At 46.7% G+C, this 26,948-nt stretch overlaps 1 protein-coding gene across 3 annotated transcripts in view; it reads right to left on the reverse strand.

Annotated features, from left to right (window-relative positions):
• BUB1B (BUB1 mitotic checkpoint serine/threonine kinase B) overlaps nucleotides 1–26,948 on the reverse strand; it is a 287,868-nt gene that overhangs the window by 88,671 nt on the left and 172,249 nt on the right. For all 3 annotated transcript variants that reach the window (XM_033953065.1, XM_033953063.1, XM_033953064.1), the window contains exons 11-12: nucleotides 21,896–22,056; nucleotides 3,722–3,774 (exon numbers count right to left, since the gene is read on the reverse strand). In XM_033953065.1, coding sequence (XP_033808956.1) covers nucleotides 3,722–3,774; nucleotides 21,896–22,056 — 214 coding nt within the window. The remainder of the gene's footprint in view (nucleotides 1–3,721; nucleotides 3,775–21,895; nucleotides 22,057–26,948) is intronic.

Genomic DNA, 26,948 nt, shown 5'->3' on the forward strand with positions numbered 1-26,948 from the left:
GAGGGGATATGATAGAGACTTACAAGATCATGAAGGGCACAGAAAGAGTAGAGAGGGACAGATTCTTCAAACTTTCGAAAAATAAAAGAACAAGAGGGCATTCGGAAAAGTTGAAAGGGGACAGATTCAAAACGAATGCTAGGAAGTTCTTCTTTACCCAACGTGTGGTGTACACCTGGAATGCGCTTCCAGAGAGCGTAATAGGGCAGAGTACGGTACTGGGGGTTCAAGAAAGGATTGGACAATTTCCTGCTGGAAAAGGGGATAGAGGGGTATAGATAGAGGATTACTGCACAGGTCCTGGATCTGTTGGGCTGCCGCGTGAGCGGACTGCTGGGCACGATGGACCTCAGGTCTGACCCAGCAGAGGCATTGCTTATGTTTTTATGAGTCAAAGATTACCCCAAGGTTGCGAGCCGATGAGACAGGGAGAAGGATAGTGTTATTCACAGAGATAGAGAACGGCGAGAGGGGGAGGCGGTTTTGGGGGGAAAGATAAGGAGTTCAGTTTTAGCCATATTCAGTTTGAGATGGCAGCGAGACATCCAAGTGGCAATATCGGACAAGCAGGCTGAATGAGAAGGATCCCAAGACACAAAAAAGCTATTCCAGCTACTAAAAGATCTCACAGACACCACACCCTACCTAGCCAACAGCAACTCCCACCTCCCTCAGCCACCCTCTTAGCCACATACTTCAAAAACAAGATCGTAAACATCAGAGCCACATTCAATGGAATTCCCACACACATAGAAGAGATCTTAAATCGCACCCCCAGAGAAAGAATCAGTTGCAGCAGACAGAACCTGGTCCCACTTCTCACCCATACAATGGTCAGACTTCAACAAACTATATAATAAATACAGCCACGCAGCCTGTGATCTTAACCACTGCCCCCCATACCTATTGAAAACCTCAAGTACACTATTCCACTCCCTGCTCTTACAATGGATACAATCTTTAGTCACAGATGGACTTTTCCCAAAAGACCTCAGCGAATAACTCCAATACTAAAAGACCCCAAAGCAACAACGGACCAACCATCCAACTACAGACCCAAAGCCTCAATCCCACTGTACGTCAAGCTGATGGAAAGCCTCGTAGATAAAACCCTAACCTCATACCTAGAAAACCACAACTTACTCCACCCCACAGTCTGGCTTCAGAACCAACTACAGTACTGAGACCCTACTAGGAACACTCATGGACACAGCTAGACAACATCTCAGTACAGGCAAGAAAATCCTGATCATACAACTAAACCTCTCTGTAGCCTTCGACCTGGTAGACCATGACATCCTCCTACAAACACTAGACTCCATAGGAATCTCAGGCAAGGTACTCTCAGGGTTTAAAGGCTTCCTATAATCCAGAACCTACAGGGTTAAAACAAAGAAAGAATCAGAAACATGGTCTAACCCCTGCGGAGTTCCCCAGGGATCACCTCTGTCTTCCACACTATTCAACCTATGCATAGCTTCCCTCAGCTCCTGCCTAGACAAACACGACATAACCTCATACAGCTATGCAGATGACATCACCATTCTCCTCCCCTTCAACCATCCAGAGCCCACCATGACAGGCACAATACACAGAGCACTCGAAACAGTAGCAACATGAATGACAGAACCCAAACTAAAACTTAACTCTGACAAAACAAACTTCATCCTCCTAGAAAACAGCAAAACTCCTACCTTAACAAACCTAGTAATAAACTCGATCTCATACCCCATTTAACTCATGCTAAAACTTTTTGGAGTACTGATTGACAGAGGCTGTACCATGCAGCCACAAATCAACAAAATAATAGAAGCATCATTTGCAACTATGAGAAACCTAAGGCAAATTTGAAAATTCTTCGACAGGAAACAATTCCAACTTTGGTACAATCTCTTAACCTTGGACTAATAGACTACTGCAACATATTATACCTCCCCTGCCCAGTGGCCATGACAAAGCAACTACAAACAATACAAAATACAGCCCTAAGACTCATCTACTCATTGAAACAATATGACATCACAGGGGCATACCACGACTCACACTGGCTCCCAATACAAGCAAGAGTATACTTCAAATTCTATTGCCTATTATTAAAAGCTATTAACGGAGACAGCCCATCCTACTGGAACAACCAACTAATTCAAGCCACCTCAACCAGACACAGAAGAACCCAATCACTATTCACACACCCGCCAACCAAAAATGGCAAACGAAGAAAACTATATGACAACCTAATGGCCATCAGAGCAGCAAAACTAGACAGACAAATCACCAATCTGTTGTCTTCGACCACAAACTACAAAACCTTCAAAAAAGAAACAAAAGCTCTACTCTTCAAAAAATACATAAAACCTATCCATCCGAGGGTCATCAAGTAACTGATAGGGACTATAGCTGAACTGCTTCAGCTAATCGACAATCTGTCGATCAAATCGGGAAAGATTCCGGAGGACTGGAAGGTGGCAAATGTTACGCCAATCTTCAAAAAAAGTTCGAGGGGAGATCTGGGAAACTACAGACCAGTGAGTCAGACCTCGGTACCGGTAAAGATTGTAGAGGCAATAATAAAGGACCGCATCATTGATCACCTTGACGGACACGGTTTAATGAGGACATGCCAGCACGGTTTCAGCAAAAGCAGATCTTGTCTGACAGACTTGCTGCACTTCTTCGAGGGAGTAAACAGGCGAATAGACAAGGGCGACCCGGTCGACATTGTATATCTGGATTTTCAGAAGGCGTTCGACAAGGTTCCACATGAACGACTTCATAAAATTGAGAGCCATGGAATTGAGGGTGATATACTGGCTGGAGCACAGGAAACAGAGAGTGGGGGTAAATGGACAATACTCGGACTGGAAGAGTGTCACCAGCGGAGTGCTGCAGGGCTCGGTGCTTGGACCTGTGCTCTTCAACATCTTTATAAATGATCTGGACATTGGTATGACGAGTGAGGTGATTAAATTTGCGGACGATACTAAGTTATTCAGATTAGTGAAGACGCAGGGGGATTGCGAAGATATACAAAGTGACATAATCAAGCTCGAGAAATGGGCATCAACATGGCAAATGAGGTTACATAGAAAATGAGAGCAGGAAAGGGCCACGGCCCATCTAGTCTGCCCAACGTGGATAAGTGCAAAGTGATGTATGTTGGTAACAAAAATCTCATGCACGAATACAGGATGTCCGGGGCGGTACTTGGAGAGACCTCCCAGGAAAGAGACTTGGGAGTTCTCATTGATAAGTCGATGAAGTCATCGGCACAATGCGCGGCAGCGGCAAAAAGGGCAGAAGACTGCTAGAGGGTGCTAAACTAGCCTGTGAAGTACTCTGGAGGCAGAATGAAAAAGTTGGAATGGATTTCTTTGCAGCTCATATGAGTAAGGGGAACTAACCCTATGGTCTAGAACAGGGGTCACAAAGTCCCTCCTCAGGGTTGCAATCCAGTCAGGTTTTCAGGAGTTCCCCAATGAATATGTATGAGATCTATGTGCATGCACTGCTTTCAGTGCATATTCACTGGGGAAATCCTAAAAACCCGACTGGATTGCGGCCCTCAAGGAGGGACTTTGAGACCTCTGGTCTAGAATGTCTCACTTACTGCACTGGAAATTATTATTATTGGATTCTGTTCATGTTCTTGAAAATGTATTGATAAAAATTGGAAATAAAAAACACTCTTCCCACTGCTCTTTCAGAAAGAAATCAGACTTACCCAAAGAGCAAAGCTGATCCTGATCTTGCTGTTTCAATTGCAGTTTGGAGTCCCTAGGGGGGGGAGAAAGTTATGACAACTGCAGGTGATTTCTTCAATCTGTTGAAGCATCACAACATTAACATCTAACCCAGACATGGGCAACTCCGGTCCTCGAGGGCCGGAATCCAATCGGGTTTTCAGGATTTCCCCAATGAATATGCATGAGATCTATTTGTAAGCACTGTTTTCAATGCATATTCATTGGGGAAATCCTGAAACCCGATTGGATTCCGGCCCTCAAAGAGTTGCCCATGTCTGATCTAAACCAAACTAATCAAATTCCAAACAATTTTCTGCATGCCCTTAATGCTTTAAACACACCCACACCAACTAGCCTGTCTCCTCAAAAAATACCTGCTTCAGCAAATAAATCATGACAGGTTCTCAAGTATCCTAGCTCCAAAAACAGCACACACACAGAGCATTTCCCTAGTCTGATAACAGAAATGCTTTATTAGCATGAATGAATATACTACTGGGTTTATATAGCTAACAGAAGGGGGGGAAAAAAGAGACACTATCCACCCTGTTAATGTTACTTTTCTTGTATTAACACAAAAGATAATTCATGTCAAATATTACCATATATAATCAAATATAAACCAATCCGAATATAAACTGAGGTATCCTTTTTGCCCTCCAAAAAGAGGGGAAAAAAAAGGTTGACTCGAATATAAACCAGAGGTTAGAAATCTGGGTTATCTTGGTGAGCCAATCTATAGACTGCTCACCTTCCCTTCCCATCAGCTATCTCCTAAGTCAGTGTTTCTCAACTTCAAACAAACTTCTTCAAGTCTAACAAATATCAACCAAGTACCCCACCCAGGTTCTGCCCCAGACCCATAGTACTAATTGTAATGCAATTTCTTCCATCCATTTTTCATATACACAGAGATGGAAGATAGCTGGTGATCACGACGAAAGAAGAAAACGTCAAACGGGAAGGAGACCTTGGCAAGCGAGTTAACAGAAGACAAACAGAAACCAGAGCCTGGGACCAACATGATTTGAACAATGACCAGACAACAAAAGGTAGAAAAAATAATTTTATTTTTTGTTTTCCGATTACAATATGTCAGATTTGAAATGTGTATCCTGCCAGAGCTGGTGTTAGACAACGAAAGTGAGCTAGAACCTAATAGAGAGAGGAAAAGTTTTATTTTATTTACACCACAGCACCAGTGTGGGTAGGGGAGTGCAAATGGAGTGGGGTGGGTGAAGAGATTACAAAATAAGCCAAGATTTGGAAAAAAAAAAACACCCAATTGGGCAGGAAAATCAAAACAAAAATTTTTTCTCTGAATCAGGCAGCACTACTATTTACAGTTTTCCATCTCCTTCATTCTAAGATTCTCCAGTTTTCTCTGCTACTTCTTCCCTCTCTCCCCCCTTCCAGCATCTTCTCTTTCTCTTTTTCCCCCTTTATTTTCACTCTTCTAACCAGTATCTACTGATTTGCCCCCTCCACCCAGCATATCCTTTCCCCTCTTTCCTCCAACACCTCATCTCTCTCCTTCCACCTCTATCCAAGATCTCTCCCCATCACCCTTTCTCTTTGCCACCTCTAGCACTATCTACCTGGGGCGCTGGCTGTGGGAAAGGGCATCGCGGGTCTGAGGTAGGCCCACAATGCGAGGCAGACAGAAAATTCCTCCTATCAGCAACCATGGTGGTCGTCCATGCTGTTTGCCAGCTGCCGGGAGGAGGGGGAATGATAAGTCAGCAACACATCTGGATTGCAATGAGCCTTTTGGTCCCGCTAAACTGGCTGGCAATGAAGAAGCCAGATGCTGCGGGGGCCTTTCCTCGTGCAAAGTCACTATAGGCTCTGCCGGTTTCAATCCCACCCCTCAAAATCAGGAAGTAAGCAGTGTAAAAAAGTACCATATTTTTTGCTCCATAAGATGCACTTTTTTCCCCAAAAAAAGTGGGTGGAAATAAGGGTGCATTTTATGGAGCAAATACCGCTTGCCCCTCCTCCCCGGTACCTTTATGCAATCCTGGCGGTTCAGCGCTGCATCGGCAGGCTCCCCTGCTGGATGGCTGCGCGAGTCCCCCATCTGCCGCAGAGGTGAAAGGCAGGCATGAGCCCCGAGCATACCTGCTTGGTCCTGCGCCACCACCCGAATGGTGCTGTCGGTTCTCGCGAAACTCATGGGAGCTGACGGTACCATTCGATGAACCCGATGAGCTTACCGCCAGGAATGAAGCCCCAAAAGCTGCATCTTGCTTTGCTGCCACATCAAGCCAGTAGAACTTTGTGAAAGCATGCAGAGAGGCCCAAGTGGCCACCCTACAAATATCCTCAGGAGAAACAGCTGTCCATTCGGCCAGTCCTCTGGTAAAATGAGCCTTTACCCCAAGGGGAGGCTTCTTCTCTGTTGACACATAGGCAGCCTAAATGGCCGCACAGATCCATCTAGATATGGTAGCCTTAGAAGCAGGCCTACCCCACCAGGCAGGACCCAACAGCACAAACAGATGGTCCGAGAGAGAAAAGTCATTCATGGCCTCCAGGTACCTCCGAAGGAGACGCCTCATGTCCAGAGAATGCAAAACACAGTCCTTGGACTTGGAACGCGAAGGGACAAAGGCGGGCAGATGAACTTCCTGACTGACATGGAACGCTGAGAACACCTTTGGCAGAACGGAAGGAATAGTCCTCAAGAGGACTGCATAATCCCTGATATGAAAAAAGGGATCTCTGCACGAAAGTGTTTGTAGCTCCGAAACTCTATGGGCAGAAGTGACCACTACAAGGAAAACGGTTTTAATGGTAAGATCCTTCAGAGAGATCTGATCCAGAGGCAGACGAGCTAGCCAGTGGAGAACCAGGTTCAAATTCCATGTTGGGCAAGGCAGTCACAAATGAGGCCGCAGTCTCCCCGCACCCGCAAGAAGCGGGTAACATCCAGGTGAGATGCAAGTGAACTCCTGAGAGAAGCGGAGACCCAAGCAAGAGAGGCCCATAATCTGAACATGAAGCGAAGAGATCGTAAGACCCTTCCGAAGGCCCGCTTGCAAGAAATCCAAGACCTGCGCCACAGGAGACGAAGGATCTACCTGAACCCGCTCACACCAGCCTAAAAGCACCTCCAGGCTTTCGCATAAGCTGACACAGTGGATTTCCGCTTACTCTGCAGGAACGTAGCGATAACCGCAGAAGAATAGCTTCTAGCTGTCAAAGCAGCGCGCTCAAGAGCCAAGCCATAAGACCAAAGCGGTCCAGATCTTGAAGCGCTATGGGGCCCTTTGTGAGCAGCCATGAATGGCAAGAAAGTCGCAGACCCCCCTCCTTATGCTCAATTGCACCAGGTCTGCGTACCATGGTCTCCTAGGGCCGGTCCAGGGCCACCAGGAACACAGGGCCCACATACGAGGACACTAGACGCAGAACATGTCGTACCAAGGGCCATGGAGGAAAGACATAGAGGAGCTCTCCTTGTGTCCAAGGTTGTACTGGTGCATCCAACCCTTTGTTGTCAACTTCTCGGCGGTGGCTGAAAAATCTGTCTACCTTCCAGTTTCTGGCAGATGCCATCAGATCAAAGGATGGACGTCCCCACTGCCAGACTATGGACACGAACGCTATCCTGGACAGGGACCATTCCCCTAGGTCCAGAATCTGACAACTGAGAAAGTCTGCTTGATCGGTTGTCTATGCCTGCCACGTGGTCCGGACAGGGCCACCAGATGCTTTACCTCCCAGGAAAAGAGCATTCGAGCTACTAGGTTCAGCAAGGGACTCTTCGTGCCTCCCTGGCGATTGACATAGGCTACTGCTGTCGCATTGTCTGAGAACACTCGAACAGCGTGTCGATGGAGGCACTTCTGAAAACGCAACAAGGCCAGTTGGATCGCTCGCACCTTCAGACGATTGATCAACCATCTGCTCTCCAAAACAGACCACCGGCCTTGCGTTAGGAGAGATCCGCACACAGCCCCCCAGCTGGAAAGACTCGCGTCCATTGTCAGCGTCACCCAGTCCAAGACTCTGAGTCACCCCTCTGTTCAGAGTCACCGGGTTCAGCCACCAGAGCATACGTCTGCTGATTGTCGCTGTCCAAGGAAGCAACATAAGTTTCAAGTTTAATGATTTTTTGATTAATCGCTTAATCATAATTCAAAGCGATGTACAATTTAAAATACATTCAGAGGGAAACAATACAATACAAACCTTAAAAAAGATTAAACATATAATACAAATCAAACTTGAATAATAACATAATATTAGAAATAGTTCAACATATTCGTAACAAAAGGTAAAAAGGGGAAGTGAAATACAATTCATGATAGAAAAGTAGAACAAACAAAGGAAAAAAACATTGGGAAGGTATGTAACAGTAAAATTTAAGATTTAAAACAACAGTTTAAAAATTAATAAATATTCCGCAGGGGATTCCACCGAGCCAAGAGCGACTGCTGAAGAGGCTGAAGCCGAGCTCGGACCCATGGAATCACGTCTATGGTCGCCACCATGAGACCCAGGACCTGCAGATACTATCAGGCCGAAAGAACTGGGACTGCCAACGTAGCCTGAATGGAACTCCATAACTTGAGCTTCCTGGGATCCGGAAGGAACACCTGGTTCCTGGCCGTGTGAATCCTGACTCCCAGGTACTCCAATTCCAGCGTTAGTTCGAGGTGGCTCTTCTTCATGTTGATCACCCAGCCAAGACACTCCCCAGCAGATGCACCACTTGATGAACCCCTGTGGCCCTCCACTAGAGAGGGGGCTCTGATCAGCTAGTCATCCAGGTACGGATGGACTAGAATACCCTGCGAGCGCAGGTGAGCAACCACTACCACCATGATCTTGGTGAAGGTTCTGGGCACCAAGGCACAGCTGAAGGGTAGAGCCGCAAATTGGAAATGCTGCCCTAGCACATGGAAATGCAAGAACCTCCTGTATTCCAGAAAGATTAGAATGTGGAGGTACACTTCCGTGAGATCCAAGGAAGCCAAGAACTCCCCGGGCACCACTGCCGCTATAGACCCTCTCTGAGCACTTTGAGGACCCACTGGTCTGAAGTCACCCTCTCCCACTCTGGTAGGTAGGCCGAAAGCCTCTCCCCAACCTGAGGGAGAGGCAGCAAAGGCCTGGTGTCAGAACTGCTTCTTAGAGGGGGCAGAACGTTTGTTGGAGGACTGTTGTTGAGATGGGCCTCTGAAGTGAGGTCTGGAAGGAGCTCTGAAGCATTGTTGCAGGGGTCCCGGAATACTGATGAGAGCGCCGGTAGGAACAAAAATTTGGCTGTCCCGAACCCTGTGCCGGGTGAGGCTTACAACCGGGAAGCACCTTAGGCTTACAATCCTGAACACTGGCCATGAGATCATCCAGGCCAAACAGGAGCAAACCTTTGAAAGGCAACCTGATCAGCGTAGCCTTGGAAGAAGAATCACCGGACCACTGGCGAATCCAAAGCATTCGCCGTGCTGACACTGAATAAGCTCCAAGCTTAGCAAAAACTTTTATCATGTCATAGAGGGCATCCGCAAGATAATTCACCCCAAAAACCAGGAAGTCTAGGTCCCAAAGAACAACCTCCTTGGGATCTTGTCGCAGTTTGGTGTAACACGCACAGGCAACAAAGGAGGTGGCCGCTGTAGCTCTCACTCCCGCCACCACTTGAGGATGAAATCCACTTGCCTGTCCTGAACATCCTTCAGGACCACTCCTCCATCCGAGGGCAAGGAAGTTTAAATGTGTATGCATAATCTTCAAGCTCCTCTATGGAATATTTGATCCTTTAGTTCCCTTATGTTGGAATACCCTCAGACCTTGCCATTTGAGAAATACACAAAGATATAAGCTATCCTTCCCTTCCTTTAAGGGAATTAAATTTGCTGGGAAGCTCAGTTGATCTTTTGTTTTCAAGTTTGTAGAGATCTAGAATGAACTCCCTGACTCCTTTAGGCTTATAGGCCAGCTGCAATTATTCCGTAAATCCCTGAAAATTTTGTTATTCTCGCAATTTTTAAATGGTTTAACTACAGGCTCAACAAAATGATAATACTATAGTTCTTAATTCTCTCATGCTTTTTTTTTTACTATGTATTCTAGTGTTAATTATATGTGAACCATAAGAACATAAGAAGTGCCTCTGCTGGGTCAGACCTGAGGTCCATCATGCCCAGCAGTCTGCTCACGCGGTGGCCCATCAGGTCCAGGACCTGTATACTAGCCTTCTATCTATACCCTTCTATCCCCTTTTCCTTCAGAAAATTGTCCAATCCCTTCTTGAACTCCAATACCGTATCCTGTCCTATCACTCCCTCTGGAAGCGCGTTCCAGGTGTCCACCACCCGTTGGGTGAAGATGAACTTCCTAGCATTGGTTCCGAATCTGTCCCCTTTTAATTTTTCGGAATGTCCTCTCCTTCTTGTAGTTGTCGAAAGTTTGAAGAATCTGTCCCTCTCCACTTTCTCTATGCCCTTCGTGATCTTATAAATCTCTATCATATCCCCTCTAAGTCTCCGCTTCTCCAGCGAAAAAGTCTCTCTAATCTTTCAGTGTATGAAAGGTTTTCCATACCTTTTATCAAACGCGTTGCTCTCTTCTGAACCCTCTCGAGTATCGCCATATCCTTCTTTAGGTACGGCGAACAATATTGGACGCAGTACTCCAGATGCGGGTGCACCATCGCCCGATAGAACGGCAGGATAACTTCTTTCGTTCTGCTTGTAATACCTTTCTTGATTATTTCTAGCATTCTATTTGCTTTCTTAGCAGCCGCTGCGCATTGTGCCGATGGCTTCATTGTCATGTCCACTATTACCCCCAAGTCCCTTTCTTGGGACCTCTCACTCAATAACAGCCCTCCCATTGTGTAGCTGTACCTCGGGTTTCTGTTTCCTACATGTAAGACTTTGCATTTCTCTACATTGAACTTCATCTGCCATCTCGTCGCCCACTCCCCTAGTTTGTTTAGGTCCCTTTATAAATCTTCGCAGTCCTCTTTAGTCCTAGCCCCATTGAATAGCTTGGTGTCATCTGCAAATTTTATTACTTCGCTCTTCGTCCCCATTTCTAGATCATTTATAAATACATTGAATAGCAGTGGTCCAAGCACCGACCCCTGCGGAACACCACTCGTGACCTTCCTCCAATCTGAGTAGCGGCCCTTCACTCCTACCCTCTGCTTTCTGCCCGCCAACCAATTCCTGATCCATCTGTGTACGTCTCCTTCCACCTCATGGTTCTTTAGTTTCCGAAGTAGGCGTTCATGGGGTCTCGTGTCAAAGGCTTTTTGGAAGTCTAAGTATACAATGTCTATGTGGTCCCCTTTGTCCATCCGTTTGTTAATTCTTTCGAAGTGCAATAAGTTCGTCTGGCACGATCTTCCCTTGCAGAAGCCATGTTGGCTTGTTTTCATAAGTTTATGCCTCTCTAGATGCTCCTCGATGCTATCTTTTATCAGCGCTTCCGCCATTTTCCCCGGAACCAAGGTCAGACTTACCAGTCTGTAGTTCCCCGGGTCACCTCTCGATCCCTTTTTAAAGATGGACGTAACATTGGCTATCTTCCAATCCTCCGGGATCACGCCTGTTTTCAGGGATAGATTACAAACCTGCTGTAATAGTTCCGCTCCCATAAGATTAGAGATTAGATTAGTGACCTGTGCTGTAGTAGTTCCGCTCCGATTAGATTAGATTAGTGACCTGTGCTACAGCCAAATCTACCTTTGGCGGAGCCAGCCATTTGGTGAATTCCGGGTCCATGGCAGTGGTGTACCTAGCATATGTGGCACCCGGGGCCCAACATTTTTTGACACCCTCCCCCCCATCTGTATGTAAAACATGATTTTTAGTAACAATTCACACGTCACACAAGAGTGTACCTAGGAAAAGGCAGCATCTTACATACTGCAGTGAACAGTACGTCAATAAACCCATTGTAAAGCTAAACAAGCAAGACTAGTACAGATCAATCCTACACAGTCAATCCTAACATAAAACCATGTCTTTTCGAACACAGAACACACCTTCGCCTAGTATGTAATCACAAACCCCTCTCCCTTTTACAAAACTGTAGTGTTGTTTTTAGCAATGGTGGTAACAACTCAGATGCCAACGCTAAAAAACGCTCTACAGTTTTGTAAATGGGGAGATAGAATAAAAATACGTAGACAAAGATTAAACTGAAGCACCAAGAAGCTGGACTCTGCATACAATGCAACACCACAGAAACAGCGATGCATCTAAGCTTAAAGCAAAAAAATAAAAAATAAAAAATAATAATTTTTTTCTACCTTGTCTTCTCTGGTTTCTGCTTTCATCTTCTTGTCACTCTCTTCCTTTCAACAACTGTCTACCCTCTCTCTGCCCCTTCTATATGGCATCTTCTCTCCTATTCACTTTCCAGAAACTTTATACTTCCCCTCTTCCATCTCTCCCATACCTCCATGGTCTGGCATTTCACTCTCTCCTCTCCCTTCCCCCCACTTCCATCAGCATCTGCCACTTTTCTCATCCTTCACCACGTTTCCATACCACTCTGACTCCCTTTTTCTCCTTCCACCACCCTGCTATGCTTCTTTCTCTCTCCATAGAAATCAGCAAGGTCCCGCGATGACTACTTCTGCTGCCTCTGCTCCGGAAGAGGTAAGTGATGTTAGAGGGGGGCTGGGACAACACACGCAGGGAGTTGCGGCAAGGTCCCGCGATGACTGCTGCTGCCGGTCCACCCCCCTCCAATGTCACTTACCACTTCCGAAGCAGCGGCAGCAGAAGTAGTCATCGCGGGACCTTCATGCACTTCAGCGTGCCTGCCGACTCTGCTCTGGAATAAATAAGGCAGCCGCGCTGAGGTGCCGTTTTCAGCAGCACGGGAGCTTCCGGACCCGGCCGGTTGTGCACTAGTGTTACCCGATTCAGGAAAAAAAAATTTGATTCAATTCAGCCTATTGAATTGGTTTAGCGATTCGATTTTCCTGCCCAATTGGGTGTTTTTTTCAAACATCATGGTGAGTTAATTTTTAAGCCTCTTCACCCCCTTTGCCTTCTCCTAACCACACTGGCGCTGTGGTGTAAACAAAATAAACAAACAAAAAAGATTTTTTTTCTCTCTCTGTTACATCCTAGCTCACATTTGCGGTCTAACACCAGCTCTGGCAGGATACATGTTTCAAATCTGACATATTGTAATCACAAAATGGAAAATAAAATTAGTTTTTCTACCTTTTGTTGTCTGGTCATTATTGAAATCTTGTTGGTCCCAGGTTCTGGTTGTCTTCTGATAACTTGCTTGCTAGGGTCTCCTTTCTTCTTTCTCCATGCTAACCATCCATCTGCCATCTCTGTCCTCCCCTTCCGTTTCCCTTCCTTCCCCTGGAGGTCTGGCATCTTTCTTTTTTTTTTTGTGTCCATCCACAGATCCTCCTTTTCTTAACTACCCTTTCATCCAGCATTTCTCCCTCCTTCCCCACCACCCCAGGGTCCACCATCTCTCCCTATCTTTTCCCAACTACCCTCCTATCCAGTATCTCTACCCCCCCACCATCCCTTGTGTCCAACTTCTCTCCCTTTCTGTTCCTTCCCTCCCCAAATCCCATTGTCCATCATCTCTCTCCCTCTCCTCTTTTTTTAGACCCATTATTTCTTCCCCCCAAAAGTCCGGCATATGCACATCTCTTTGAACCCCCCCTTCCCTCCATGTACTTCTACACCAGGGCCCCCCTCCTCCCCTGAAGGTCTGTCCCCCCCTGAAGGCCTGCATCTCCCCCTGAAGGCTTGTCCCCCATCCCTTGAAGGTCTGCCCCCCCCTTGAAGGCCTGCACCCCCACAAGGCCTGTCCCACCCCCCACTCCAAAGGACTGTGCACCCCCCCCCCCACGAAGGCCTCCATGTTCCCCCCTGGCCTCCCTGCACCGTTTACCTTCTAGTTGCAGCCTGCACAGAAGATCGTGGTTATAGCGTCTTTGCAAACTGCTTTTAGCTGTTTCCTCTGCTGCAGTCTCGCCCCTCCTCTGACGTCAGAGGCAGGATCACGGCAGAGGAAACAGCTAAAAGCAGTCTGCAAACACACTATAACCGCAATCTTCTGTGCAGGCTGCAACTAGAAGGTAAACGGTGCGGGGAGGCTGGGGGGAAGCCGGACGCTGGGGGGAGGGGGAAACGGACGCGGGGGGGAGGGGAAGCCAGAAGCACTTCCCGACTGACCCTCCCTCCTCGCCCTCTATAGCCCCCCCTTGGAGCGTGCACCCGGGGCGGACCTCTTGGTACGCCACTGGTCCATGGGATACAAATGTGCCATGGCCCTAGCACATTTAAGGGGACCCTCTGGGGACTTCCAGGCCGCTGAGAGAATCCTAGCCAGATCTGGATTGTTCGGAAAGGAAGCGGACAGTGGATGCTGATCACTCATTATGGAACATTCTTCCTGTTCCTGCTGGTCTGAATTCATGTTCAGGGTCCTTAGGGACTCAGAAATAAGGTCAGGTAAGCAGCTAGTCTTAATTAGCCTGCACACTGACGGGTCATCCCCAAGATCTTGGGACCTGCTGGAAGGGGGATCCCAAAGGCCCGCTAGATTAGCCACATCAGTGGATGCTTCTGAAATAACTTGTGACAGCAACCGGACAGAAACCGAGGTAGAAGCGATGGCGGGAACCTCCCGTTTGCTCTCCGATGTCCTTGAAATAGAACACAGAGACATGCTGGAATCCAGAGGAGGGGCAGACCCCATCTGCTGCACTAGATTCTGAGTATAAGAAGCAGGCACAGCCTTTTTAACCAGAAAAGCCTGATACATCATATTTACAAATTCGGTGATGAGTCAAAACCGCGCGAGACAATCATGCGCAGGACATCAGCGTGATGGATTGAAACACTATTTTAAAGCGCTCCAAGTGGGGGACATGGGGGGGAATCCTCCACTTTACTTAGAACTGTTGGTGCTCCCCAATACAGAGGAAACTATAATTTTTCCCTAAAAGAGGGAAAAGGGCTGTTTCCTCTTTAATGGGGGGGTTCCTCCCCCTCACAACGGAAGCACCAACAGTTCTAAGTGGGGTGGTTCCCCCCACATACCCTCGCAACTCTTTAAAATAGTGTTTCAATCCAGCGCACTGATGTTCTGCACGCAATTGTCTACCCAGCATTGTCCACGCGGGATTGTTTCAGGCGGTTTAGTCTATGTACCACACATTCAGGTGGGAAATATTCACCGGCGGCAAGAGCTGCTCTGTGTGCCTGTTTTAGAATGCTTAGCAGATGAGACTCTTCCCCGGAATTGCACTTGCGTTTTGCGGGAGCGCCCTCTGTACTCTTTTTGGATGCACTGGACGCTTCATTTGCGTCTCCAGTAGAAAGGGAGGAATGTGGGGCGTTGCTGTAGGAGGTGAGCGAAGAATTTGTGCATGCATCACTCCCCTCGCAGGCTACAGCACACATGATACATGGCTGCGAATCCGGCAGCCACCCGCCGCAATTATGGCAGGAATCCATGCCATCCTGACTTGAGGAGGCCATTTGTGAAGTTTGGAGTGAAAATAAAATTCCTAAGGTCAAAAAATATACTTTTAAAAGTTTTAAAGAAAATCCAAGATGATTGCCGCGGGTGCCGATTTAGTCCTAAAACAGCTCAGGAAAAATGCAGGGAATCCAGGAAAATGGCAATTTTATAGGTGGGGAGTGGGTAAGACATGTAGGGAAACCACCCAAAAAACCTTTTAAGGCCCCCCCCCCAAAAAAAAAAAAAATCAGCGTTCAACACAGATACAGTGGCTGGAGTTGCATAATACAGAATGGCAGGCAATACAGAGCATACAAGGAGATCAGTACCTCAGGAGCTGAGAAAACTGGATTTCAGGTCTTCTGACCGACTCACCTTCCCTGCCACCTCAATCAGTGACTAACAGGACCTCTCAGGGTAATTAGGGAAGGTCTGGTCCCGATCCCAGCCTGCGCTCTACTCCTTAGCAGACGAACCAGGGAGAGATGGCTCCCTAACCTAGAGACCCAATCTGACCAGCAGGCTGTCTAGGGGGCTTGTCATAGTGATTCTAACAGGTAACTCCCCAGAAGCAGACTTTTTCAGAAAATCTGCGTTCACCCGCCAAAAGATTTCCCCGCAGGGTGAACCCGCAGCACCAGGACAAGACCCACAACAAGAACAAATCAATTGACTAGAACTTTTAGAAAAATAAAGCAGAAAAGATATGACCCTACAGCTTAGGCTGTAGGAAACGAAACTGAATATCCAGGGGTGAGTAACAGGAGATCACCACAGAGGGAGGGGCTAGAAATTGGTTTTAAGTTCCCTACAGTTTCTAGGCTGAAAGAGGTAAATGACCCTATGGTGTAGATTCCAGAGGTTACTGTGCAAGAATTCCTTTTAATGTTCTCTTTTCTAGAATTTATTGTAGTTCAAACCCTTCCCCTCTCAGTCTATTGTATTTCATTTCCACGTATTCTGTTTGTACATGTCTGGTTTTAATTTTTGTACTCCCCCTTTTTTTAATTAATGTATATTGCCCAGAATCCAGGATAGGAAATCAATCTAATTTTAAATAAAACTTGAAATCCAAGCACTATTACCTGTTCCCAAGAGGAAAGGAAAATCAGCTCCAAAAAGACTGTTGCCCACAGCTTCCCCTGAACTTCATCTAAGTTCCACTGGAAATCTGGACCTACGAGAATACCGGATGTGGCCTACATGTAATTGTTGCACCAGACCAAATGCCTACACTATCTGATGGAGACAGATATATCCCAGAGCTGAAGGCAACACCAGCCCCTTATAAAAAGGATGACAGCAGCTCTGAGCTCCTTTTCTGTCTCCACCTGCTGGCAGGGAAAATTAATTCACTAGTCTGGACTGGTCTGACATGGACCAATAAGTTTAATAAGGAAGTTTTACTGATTCATTGGCTCTCATAACCCACCACATCATATATTTAAAAAAAAAAAAAAACCTTTAATCTTCAAGTCTCAACAATCTTGTCTCCCTATATCATGTCTTCTGATACCATGCAGCCAGAACCCTTCACTCTTCCGACTATAACCTTTTAACTATCTCCTCTATCTGTAGATCTACTTCAAAACCATTAAATTAAACATTTTCAGCATCATTGCCCACACATTCTGGAATCCCCCCCCCCACACACACACAGCTTGACATTACATCAAGAGCAATCCCTTGACAAATTTTAAAAGGACTTGAAAACATTTCTATTTTTAGTGGACTTTAGCAAAGATTTCTCCTAATCCTATCTGCACTTGGTAGGGATCATAGCTATGGGATCTCATACTCACCTTCTCCCTCCTCCTTCCTTTTTGCTCGTCCTGTTTCAGTAACTCTCTACCATATCTATGATTGTAGTTATTTTCCTTACTTTGGAAAGATTAGGTTTTTTTCTTACATTCCTGAACCTTCTCACAAGAACTCTTGTAAGGAGCTTCATTTGTATACTTTTTTGCTCCTCCTCCCTTACCCTCTGGTTGCCCCTCATCTCCTCAGAGCAGTGTCTCAAACTTTTGTATCTCCGGCACACTAAAAGGGGTAAAAAGTTTAGTGTGCCACAAAAAATGGAGCAAATATTTTTCGCAGCACATTATAACTGAAATTATAAAATTGCAAAACCAACAAAAAATTAAATTTGAGAGTTATTTATTTAAAGTTTTTTAAGCTTTGTATGGGTAATTGTAGCAATGGTGAAACTAAAGTAGGTAGATTTGAATTGCTAATTAATGCGATGGATGTGTGTTTTTGAGTGCAAATTAATTCAAAATACGACTCAATAGTTGACAAGCAAACAAAGAATTTCACCATCCTCCATCTGCAGTCGTTCTCTTTTTTAAAAAAAATTTCATTTCTGTCAGAGCTGAAAATCAAGTTTACAAATGTGAAGATCCAAACCATAACAAACCCTTGATTGCTTTGCTGCTCAAGTTAGGAAAACCACTGCATAAAAAATAAAAATAAAACTATTTGCTGTTAGTTTTCAGGGACCAATCACATCAAAGAATGATGCTTGTTTGGGTGGTTGTATTCTTACACACATGCTCATAACATTGACAAACTCTTGCATATGTGATGTACAGGTTATCTTTTCTAGTGTCCAACTTATGAAGGAAATTTTTAAAAATAAAGTAGAATTCTGGATTCTCTCGTGGCACACCCAAAATCTCTTCAGGGCACATCACTGTGTCACGGCACACAGTTTGAGAGACACTGCCTCAGAGTGTAACAAAGCAGACAGCCCTGTAGAGGAAACAGAAGAGGAAAGGATGACCATGGAGAAAAGGCCTTCTTCACCTTACTTACCCTACTAGGACCCCTGAAGGAGGCTTTTAGCCGAAACATGGAGTGGAGATTATTTTATTTGACTTGTTTTAATAAATGGCTTATCAAGATCATTGGATTCCACAGTCTTTTCTTCTTTTGTGTTTGACTTCCATTTTTTTGACTGTGGAATACTTGAGCCTTTTTTGTTTGTTCCTGGTAGAACTATCTCCACACACAGCAGGGGAAGGGGTAATGTGTCAATAAGAAGAAAAAAGACTTTTAATGATGTGGTTAGTGTTTTATGGTGTGTAGCACACACTATACTGCATTTTTAATACGTATGTTTCATTATGCTTGTAGATCTCCTCAGAAATACTGCTTTAATGTATTTAACTGTTCCATGAATATCCCCAGAAAAAGCTGACCTGCTCAGCGAAATAGGTCTTATTGGGCACAGATAAGAGATAAAGATAAGTTTGCTCACAGTTTATACATTACGCTGTCTAGCAAGCAACGGTTGAATCATGAGTTTTGTTCACCAAATGATGGCATTTATGACAAGTGATACCAATCTTTAAGTGATTAATTTTCATAATGCAGTGTGTTTTCACATTTTTTTTTGGTGTTTAAATTATGGACGTCATTATTTAAATTTCACCCTATTAGGGTACATTTCACAGCTTAAAAAACTGGAAGGTTTTTCAGAACCTATAATAGAAAGCCGGAACTGATAAGTCTAAGACTAAGTTTACTTTGAGTCAGAATCTGAGCGGGTTTCTGAGGTTCTTTTCTTTCCAGTGATATGAGCTTTCATTCTCAGTGCTGTATGTAAGAACCTCTATTGGCTTGTGTAGTAACTGCAACTCCTCTCATGGAATGCGCCTTCACAGAAATAGGTGGACACTTTCCACTGCTGACATAGGTGGACGAAATGGCCATATGGATCCACCTGGAAATAGTGGCATTCAATGTTGGCTGACTTTTACGGGCTGCTCCAGCCAGCACAAACAGATGATCTAAACTTCCTGGTTGATGTAGAAGCTGAAAATCACTGTGCACTCCTGAATCCGTAATCCTAAGAAAAGGATTTCTGTAGGATACATTCGCCAGCAGCAAAATGTTCAAAATTTTAGGAAACTGTTGAAAAGACATCTGTTCTGTAAAATGAAATATAGGGTCTGAGTTTGGCTGAGGGAGAAGGAGTGATGACTCTTGAGTGCTGGGCATGGAGGTGTTCGATGTACTGGCTTGTTTTATTTGGTTTATTGATGTCTGTTATTGAGGCATCTTGTATGACTTATGGAATTTTGTATTTTGATGTATGTGTGGGTTTGGCCAGTTTTGGCCTTAAAAGATATCGAGGTGGAAGAGGATCTCTTTTTCCTTAAAGGACCCACGGCAACAAGAGGGCATTCGTTGAAAATCAGGGGTGGGAAATTTTATGGCAACACCAGAAAATATTTCTTCACCGAAAGGATGGTTGATAGCGGGAATAATCTTCCACAACAGGTAATTGAGGCAAGCAGTGTGCCAGATTTTAAGAAAAGATGGGATTGGCATGTGGGATCTCTTCATGGAGGTAGTTAGGGGGTGGGCCAATAGTGTGGGCAAACTAGATGGGCCGTGGCCCTTTTCTGCCGTCATGTTCTATGTTTCATGTATGTTATATGTAATTTGATTTGATATGCAAGTATGTAATTTGTTATAGTGTGTCTTTGAAGTGTTTTGTACGATAAATGTAAATCTTATTTTGGTTGTTAATATGTAACTCACCCTGGATAAGGGCGGGTGAGAAATAAACAAAGTCTGAAGTTCTGATACTCTCTGGGTGGAGGTGATCGTCAACAAAAACACTAACTGATGGCAACGTCCATCAAGGAAGCTTGCTTCAGAGGCTCAGAGGGCAGACTCACTAGTGCCCGGAGAACCAGATTAAGATTCAACCTTGAAAAAGGTTATTGAAGGCCCTCTGACATACTGCTGGTAACACCTGAAAGTCCAAAAATTACTCTAACAAGAGCCCCTTGGGGCCCAATGTCTGCTATCTGGCAAGGATTTTGGCTTATGGTCCTGCACATTGGCTATATCATCAAGGCATTACCTGAAAAGTAACTGTCCCTGGAACAGAAGTTTATTTAGGATCGCCTTGGAGGAATCCCCCACCCATTGTCTGATCCAGAGCATCCTGTGGGTGGGCATGGAACCTTCCCAGCTGCTAAAGCAGGCAAGCCGGCAGCAGCAGTAAAGGAGTCCCCAGCAGCATCGGCGGTAAACCTTATTTCCCTGACCATCAGCAGCTGGGGGTATCCCTGTGTGGGCGAGGAAAGCATGGGCTTGACCGCTGTCAGCTGCTGGCATGCGAGGTACTCACGAAGGGGAATCCTGCTCACCGGCACCCTTCACAGCAGCCAGCACACTGCGAGCATGGGCCAGCCGCATCAACCTCGTGCCTGGAGCACAATGAGAACTTTTTCCCTTTAAAAGTGCTCATTGTTCAATATGCAACCTAGCTAAGGGAAAAAATGCCAGTTAGCAATAAAAAGCAAAAACAAACAACTGAAGGCTCCCTTCAGACCGGCACTGCCTCAGGATTTTTTCCCCAAGAACAGATTACACTGGCTCTCTAAGCCATATGCCTTGCTGGTATCGGTGGCAAGGCTTACAACTGAGGAATCTCTAAAAAATTTTGGGGAAGTGGAGGAAAGGGTCCCCCCCAGCTTAGTCCTGCACCAGACAGGGACAAGAAGCACTACACAAATTCCAACAGCCCTACACTGACCAAGGGAAGACTGATACAGCTTACTGACCACCTGCTGGAGACTGAGAACAGACTGGTTATATAAAGGGAAGCACAGCTATTAGTATTACAGCCAAAAGTTTTGTCTCAGTCTCCCCCTGCTGGTCATGGTGAGCTATTACCCATCAGTGAACTGTACCGGTCTGAAGAGATGGAGAAATTAGATCTTACTTGCTAAATTTCTTTCATTCAATCCCACACACACACCCGATTTGGTTTACCAGGCTGTCACAGCCTGTTACTCACTGTGCCATGCTGTGAACTGTAAGGGTAGAAGCTGTAAACAGCTTACAAGGAAAACATCTGCCTCAACAAGCCTGGAATCCAGACTGCTTGTGTCTTCTGACTGCCTCTCTTGACCGACTCACCAGAGCTCAACAGAACCCATGCACGCCAAACTTGGAGAGAAAGCAGTCAGCCCTGATCCTGGAAAACCACCATGGAGCCACACAGCTTGTACTCAAGCCCACTGAGGTCAAACACGGGCTGAGCCTTGCTCCCAAGGGAATGGTCCCTGAGCCATCGAACTGTTAGTGCAGGCCATCCTAAGTAGGTACATTGAAAAGCAGACCCTAACCTTCAGAATCTGTGCTCTTTCATAGCCAGAGCTGTCCCACAAAGGAGATCCTCTGCAGCATCGAAAGCTTCGCAAAACTGAGTGAAAAAGACTCAAATTTAAAGAAAATAAACACCAGCGGAAAAGACAAGCTCCTGCTGTTTCGTTTGTACATAAGAACATAAGAATAACCTTACTGGGTCAGACCAATGGTCCACCAACTCCAATAGCCCATTCTCATGGTGGCAAATCCAGGAAGACAACTGAGGAGATGAGGAACAGCCCAGAGGTTGGAAGCAGAAGCAAAAAATTATGCAAATGAAGCTTCCTACAAGAGCTCTTGCGAGAAAGGATTGACTACCCAGAGGTTCAGGAATAGAGTGTCTGTCATACTAGAAATATATATTGTACTTATATAAACTGCGCTGAAAGGCGTCTCAAGGTGTGGTATATCAAAACTAAATACAGTAAAAACTTGAACTCAATTTCTACAGTAAAAACTTGAACTCAATTTCTGTCATAGGCATTAACTTCAAGCAGACATAATACCTCACTGAGCTGGGAAGAAGAGAGAGAGATTTATATGCTGGAGAATTTTCAGGATCCAGTACTATGTGACTGAAGACAGCATCCTTGTTTTGTTGTTCTGGAGACTTCAAAACATCTGGTGAGGACGACACCATTGCATGAGGTTCACTCATCTGTGTTGGCTGAAGACATCAACAAACAAAATAGTGAGAGACTCAGCAGCCCTATACCCTTTCCAACCACCAGCTGATCTTTATAGATCCTAATCACAAAAGGGAAGCTATATTGAGCATGACAACTACTTGGATAAAAGGCTTCCAAGAACACTGGGTGCTGCAGAACATAGTGACAAAATCATCTCCTAAACCAGTTTAAAAAAAAACCCCAAAACATGCCCAGTTTAAAAGGGTATAGGGACATTTTATCCAAAAGTTGGGATAGCAATCTCAATGCTGGGTCTTAATATTCTATCATAAATAAAAGCAACCTAGTTAGATTCTTAAAAAATCCTGCCTCCTTGATATATCAAGTATTACTTGTATACATATTGCAACAACTTAGAAAGCAATGTTACTTACCGTAACAGTTGTTATCCAGGGACAGCAGGCAGCTATTCTCACTAATGGGTGACGTGATCCAACGGAGCCCCAATGCAGACGCTTCTTTGAAGAAAAACTCGAAGTTTCGAGTCGCCCGCACCGCGCATGCGCGAGTGCCTTCCCACCCAGACCAGAGTCTCCTCAGTTCAGATAGCCAGCAAAGAAGCCAACCCAGGGGAGGTGGGTGGGATGTAATAATAGCTGCCTGCTGTCCCTGGATAACAACTGTTACGGTAAGTAACATTGCTTTATCCCAGGACAAGCAGGCAGGTATTCTCACTAATGGGTGACCTCCAAGCTAATCATAGTGGGATGGTGGGAGAGTTGGCAACTTAGGAGAATAAATTTTGTAATACTGTTTGGCCAAACTGTCCATCCCGTCTGGAGAAAGTATCCAGGCAATAGTGAGAAGTGAAGGTATGAACCGAGGACCAAGTAGCAGCTTTACAAATCTCCTCAATCGGTGTCGATCTGAGGAAAGCTACAGAAGCTGCCATAGCTCTGACCTTATGGGCTGTGATTTTTTTGTCAAGGGGCAATCCAGCCTGGGCATAGCAAAATGAGATGCAAGCCGCCATCCAGTTGGAGATGGTGTGCTTGGACACGGGGCGTCCCAACTTGTTCGGATCGAAGGAGATGAAAAGTTGAGGAGCAGTTCTGTGAGGTTTGGTGCGTTCTAGGTAGAAAGCCAAAGCACGCTTACAGTCCAGAGTATGAAGGGCAGATTCTCCAGAGTGAGAGTGTGGCTTCGGAAAGAACACTGGTAGAACGATGGATTGGTTAAGATGAAATTCCGAGACAATTTTCGGGAGAAATTTCAGATGGGTGCGGAGGACCACCTTGTCATGATGGAAGACTGTAAAAGATGGGTCCGCGACCAAGGCTTGGAGCTCACTGGCCCATTGAGCGGAAGTGAGGCCAATGAGAAACACCACTTTCCAAGGGAGATACTTCAGGTGAGCCTTGTGAAGAGGTTCAAATGGAGATTTCATAAGCTGCGAAAGGACAACATTGAGGTCCCAAACCACTGGAGGCAGTTTGAGGGGAGGATTGACATGGAAAAGTCCTTTCATGAATCTGGAAACCACAGGATGAGCAGACAGAGGTTTCCATTGTAGAGGCTGATGGAAAGCAGCGATTGCACTGAGGTGGACTTGTATGGAGGAAGACTTGAGGCCAGACTGAGACAGGTACAAAAGGTAGTCCAAAACTGAAGGCAAGGAGGAATGTTGAGGCTCCTGATGCTGAGAGACACACCAAACAGAGAATCTAGTCCATTTTTGGTGGTAGCATTGTCTGGTAGCAGGCTTCCTTGAAGCTTCTAAGACATCCCTCACAGGTTGGGAGAACTGTAGAGGGGTTACGTTGAGAGGAACCAAGCTGTCAGGTGTAGAGACTGCAGGTTGGGGTGAAGTAGAGATCCCTGATGCTGTGTAAGCAGAGATGGAAAAACTGGTAGAGGGTATGGCTCCCTGCTGCTGAGTTGAAGTAGAAGGGAGTACCAAGGTTGTCTGGGTCACTATGGAGGAATCAGGATCATGGTGGCATGGTCTGACTTCAGCTTGACCAGAGTCTTTTGAATGAGAGGAAATGGAGGAATGCATCTGCCTCGAGGCGCTGAAGGGTGTAGATCCTGGAGCAGAAGTGAGGCAGTTTGAAGTTGTGGGGGGCTGCAAAGAGGTCTATCTGAGGCGTTCCCCACAGGGAGAAGATGTGATGAAGGGGCATGGAGTTGAGGGTTCACTCGTGAGGTTGTAGAAGACGGCTCAAGCTGTCTGCTAAGGCATTGTCCGCCCCCTGAATGTAGACTCTGAGGAAGGTGTTGTTGTGAATCGCCCAATCCCACACTTTCAGAGCTTCCTGGCAGAGGGAGGCCGATCCCATGCCTCCCTGCTTATTCACATAGTACATGGCGACCTGGTTGTCTGTGCGAATGAGGACCACCTGGTCGCGAAGGAGATGTTGAAAGGTCTGGAGAGCGTTGAAGATCGCTCTGAATTCTAGGAGACTGATGTGGCACTGGCGGTCCGTGCTGGTCCAGTGACCCTGGGTGTGGAGGCCGTCCAGATGAGCCCCCCCAAGCATAGGTTGACAAGTTGGTTGTGAGGACTTTCTGATGGCAGGGGGTTTGGAACAACAAGCCTCTGGAGAGATTAGAGGATAGCATCCACCAGCGAAGAGACTGTTGCAGAGCAGGAGTGACCTGGATGTGTGAGTCAGAGGGTCGGACGTCTGGGACCATTGAGACGCCAAGGTCCACTGAGGCGTCCTGAGGTGAAGTCTGGAAAATGGCGTCACATGCACTGTAGAGGCTATGTGGCCCAGCAGGACCATCATCTGTCTCTCCGAGATGGAAGGGCGAGAGGACACTGAATGGCAGAGGTGAAGAAGAGCCTCCATGCGTGGGGGAGGGAGGAACGCTCGGAGTTGGGTAGTATCCAGGATCACCCCGATGAAGGGAAGAGACTGGGAGGGCTGTAAGTGGGATTTTGGGAAGTTTATTTCAAATCCCAGATGTTGTAGTAACCAAATTGTCTTCTGGGTCGCGAGGGCGACTCTCTGAGACGTGGAATCCTTGATGAGCCAGTCGTCCAGATAAGGGAACACCTGGAGGCCATGGTTCCTGAGTGCTGCGGCTACCACTACCAGGCACTTGGTGAAGACTCTGGGGGATGAGGCCAGGCCGAAGGGAAGCACTCGGTATTGAAGATGAAAATGTCCCACCCGGATGTGAGTGTAGGCCTCCTTCAGATCCAGAGAGCATAACCAGTCGTTCTGCTCGAAGAGGGGATACAGGGATGCCAAGGTCAGCATGTAAAACTTTTCTTTGACCAGAAACTTGTTGAGCACCCTGAGGTCCAAAATGGGCTGCAGATCGCCCGTCTTCTTCAGCACAAGGAAGTACCAGGAATAAAATCCCTTGTTCTGTTGGTCCCGAGGGACCGGTTCAACAGCCCCGAGCTGCAGCAAGGCCTGGGCTTCCTGAAGAAGAAGGGTGGTCTGCGTCAAGTTGGAAGGATACTCTCTTGGAGGATGTTCCGGAGGAACTTGGTGGAATTGAAGGGAGTATCCCTCCTTGACGATGGAGAGGACCCAGAGGTCGGTGGTGATAGTCGTTTATTGTTGAAAAAAATGGTGGATGCGACCTCCGATAGGTGGAGTTGCTGAAGAAGGTAGAACGACAGTGGTTATGCTCTCTTTGAGACTGTCAAAAGGGCTGAGGCGCCTTAGGAACAGCAGATGGTTGAGGCTTTTGCTGATGTTTCAGCGGGTGCTGCCTCTTCACAGGCTGCCGGATGGGGGGAGCCTGTTTCGGGGGGTAACGCCACTGGTAGATCAGCAGCGGGCGTGATTGATGAGGAGCAGGCCTGGGCTTCGGACGCAGTATGGACTGGAATGACTTCTCATGGTCCGAGAGCTTCTTGGTTACCGCCTCGATGGACTCATCAAAGAGGTTGGTGTTAGCGCATGGAACATTGGCAAGTCTATCCTGGAGGTTGGGGTCCATGTCAATTGTCCGCAGCCACGCCAGCTGGCGCATAGCAACCGAACATGCTGTGGCCCAAGCAGCGAGCTCAAAGGCGTCGTAGGAGGACTGCATAAGCTGCACCCGGAGCTGGGATAACGAAGCCAGCGCCTCCTGGTACTCGAATTGTGCCCTAGTATCCACGTAGGGCATGAACTTCTGGAGTACGGACAAAAGGAACTCCAAATATGTTGTGAAGTGGAAGTTGTAATTCAGGACTCTTGAGGCCATCATGGAGTTCTGGTAGACTCTCCTGCCAAACCGATCCATGGTCTTTCCCTCTCTACCAAGTGGGACGGAGGCGGAGGGATGGGACCGCTTCAGTGAGGACTCCACTAGCAGGGATTGGTGGGAGAGCTGAGAGCCGTCGAACCCTTTACGATGAACAGTGCGGTATCTGGTGTCCAACTTACCCGGCACCGCGGGGATCGAATAAGGTGTCTCAAGGCACCGTGCAAAGGTCTGCTCCAATAGCTTGTGTAAGGGAAGCTTTAGGGACTCCGCCGGTGGTTGAGGGAGGTGCATAGTCTCCAGGTATTCTTTCGAGAATTTGGACCCCATATCCAGGGGGATGTCCATGTCCTCAGCCATCTGTCAAAGGAACGAGAAGGACAATTGGTCAGCCGTTGCAGGGCCTCGAGACGGGCTTGAAGAGGTCGAGGCCTCCGGATCCATTGGGGACAGGGATCGAGACGGTGAGAGAGATCCCATTGTGTCCTCGAGTTCTGGCATCGGTGGAGGAGTAGTGGTCGGTGGTGAATACTCCAGGTATGCTTGCTTCCGATGAGGCGAGGCCTGCCTGGACGAGTGCCTCGAGGAGTGCCTCGATCGGTGATGCGGACTGTGTCGAGAGGTCGGCCTCGATGGGCGAGGCGAGTAGGTCTTCGCTGAGGCCCCCAGGTAGTGGATGGGGCTGGAAGGGGTCGATCGAAGCAGGGGTGGTTGCCGT

Source organism: Geotrypetes seraphini, chromosome 7 (assembly GCF_902459505.1).
Source record: "Geotrypetes seraphini chromosome 7, aGeoSer1.1, whole genome shotgun sequence".
Classification (NCBI taxonomy): domain Eukaryota; kingdom Metazoa; phylum Chordata; class Amphibia; order Gymnophiona; family Dermophiidae; genus Geotrypetes; species Geotrypetes seraphini.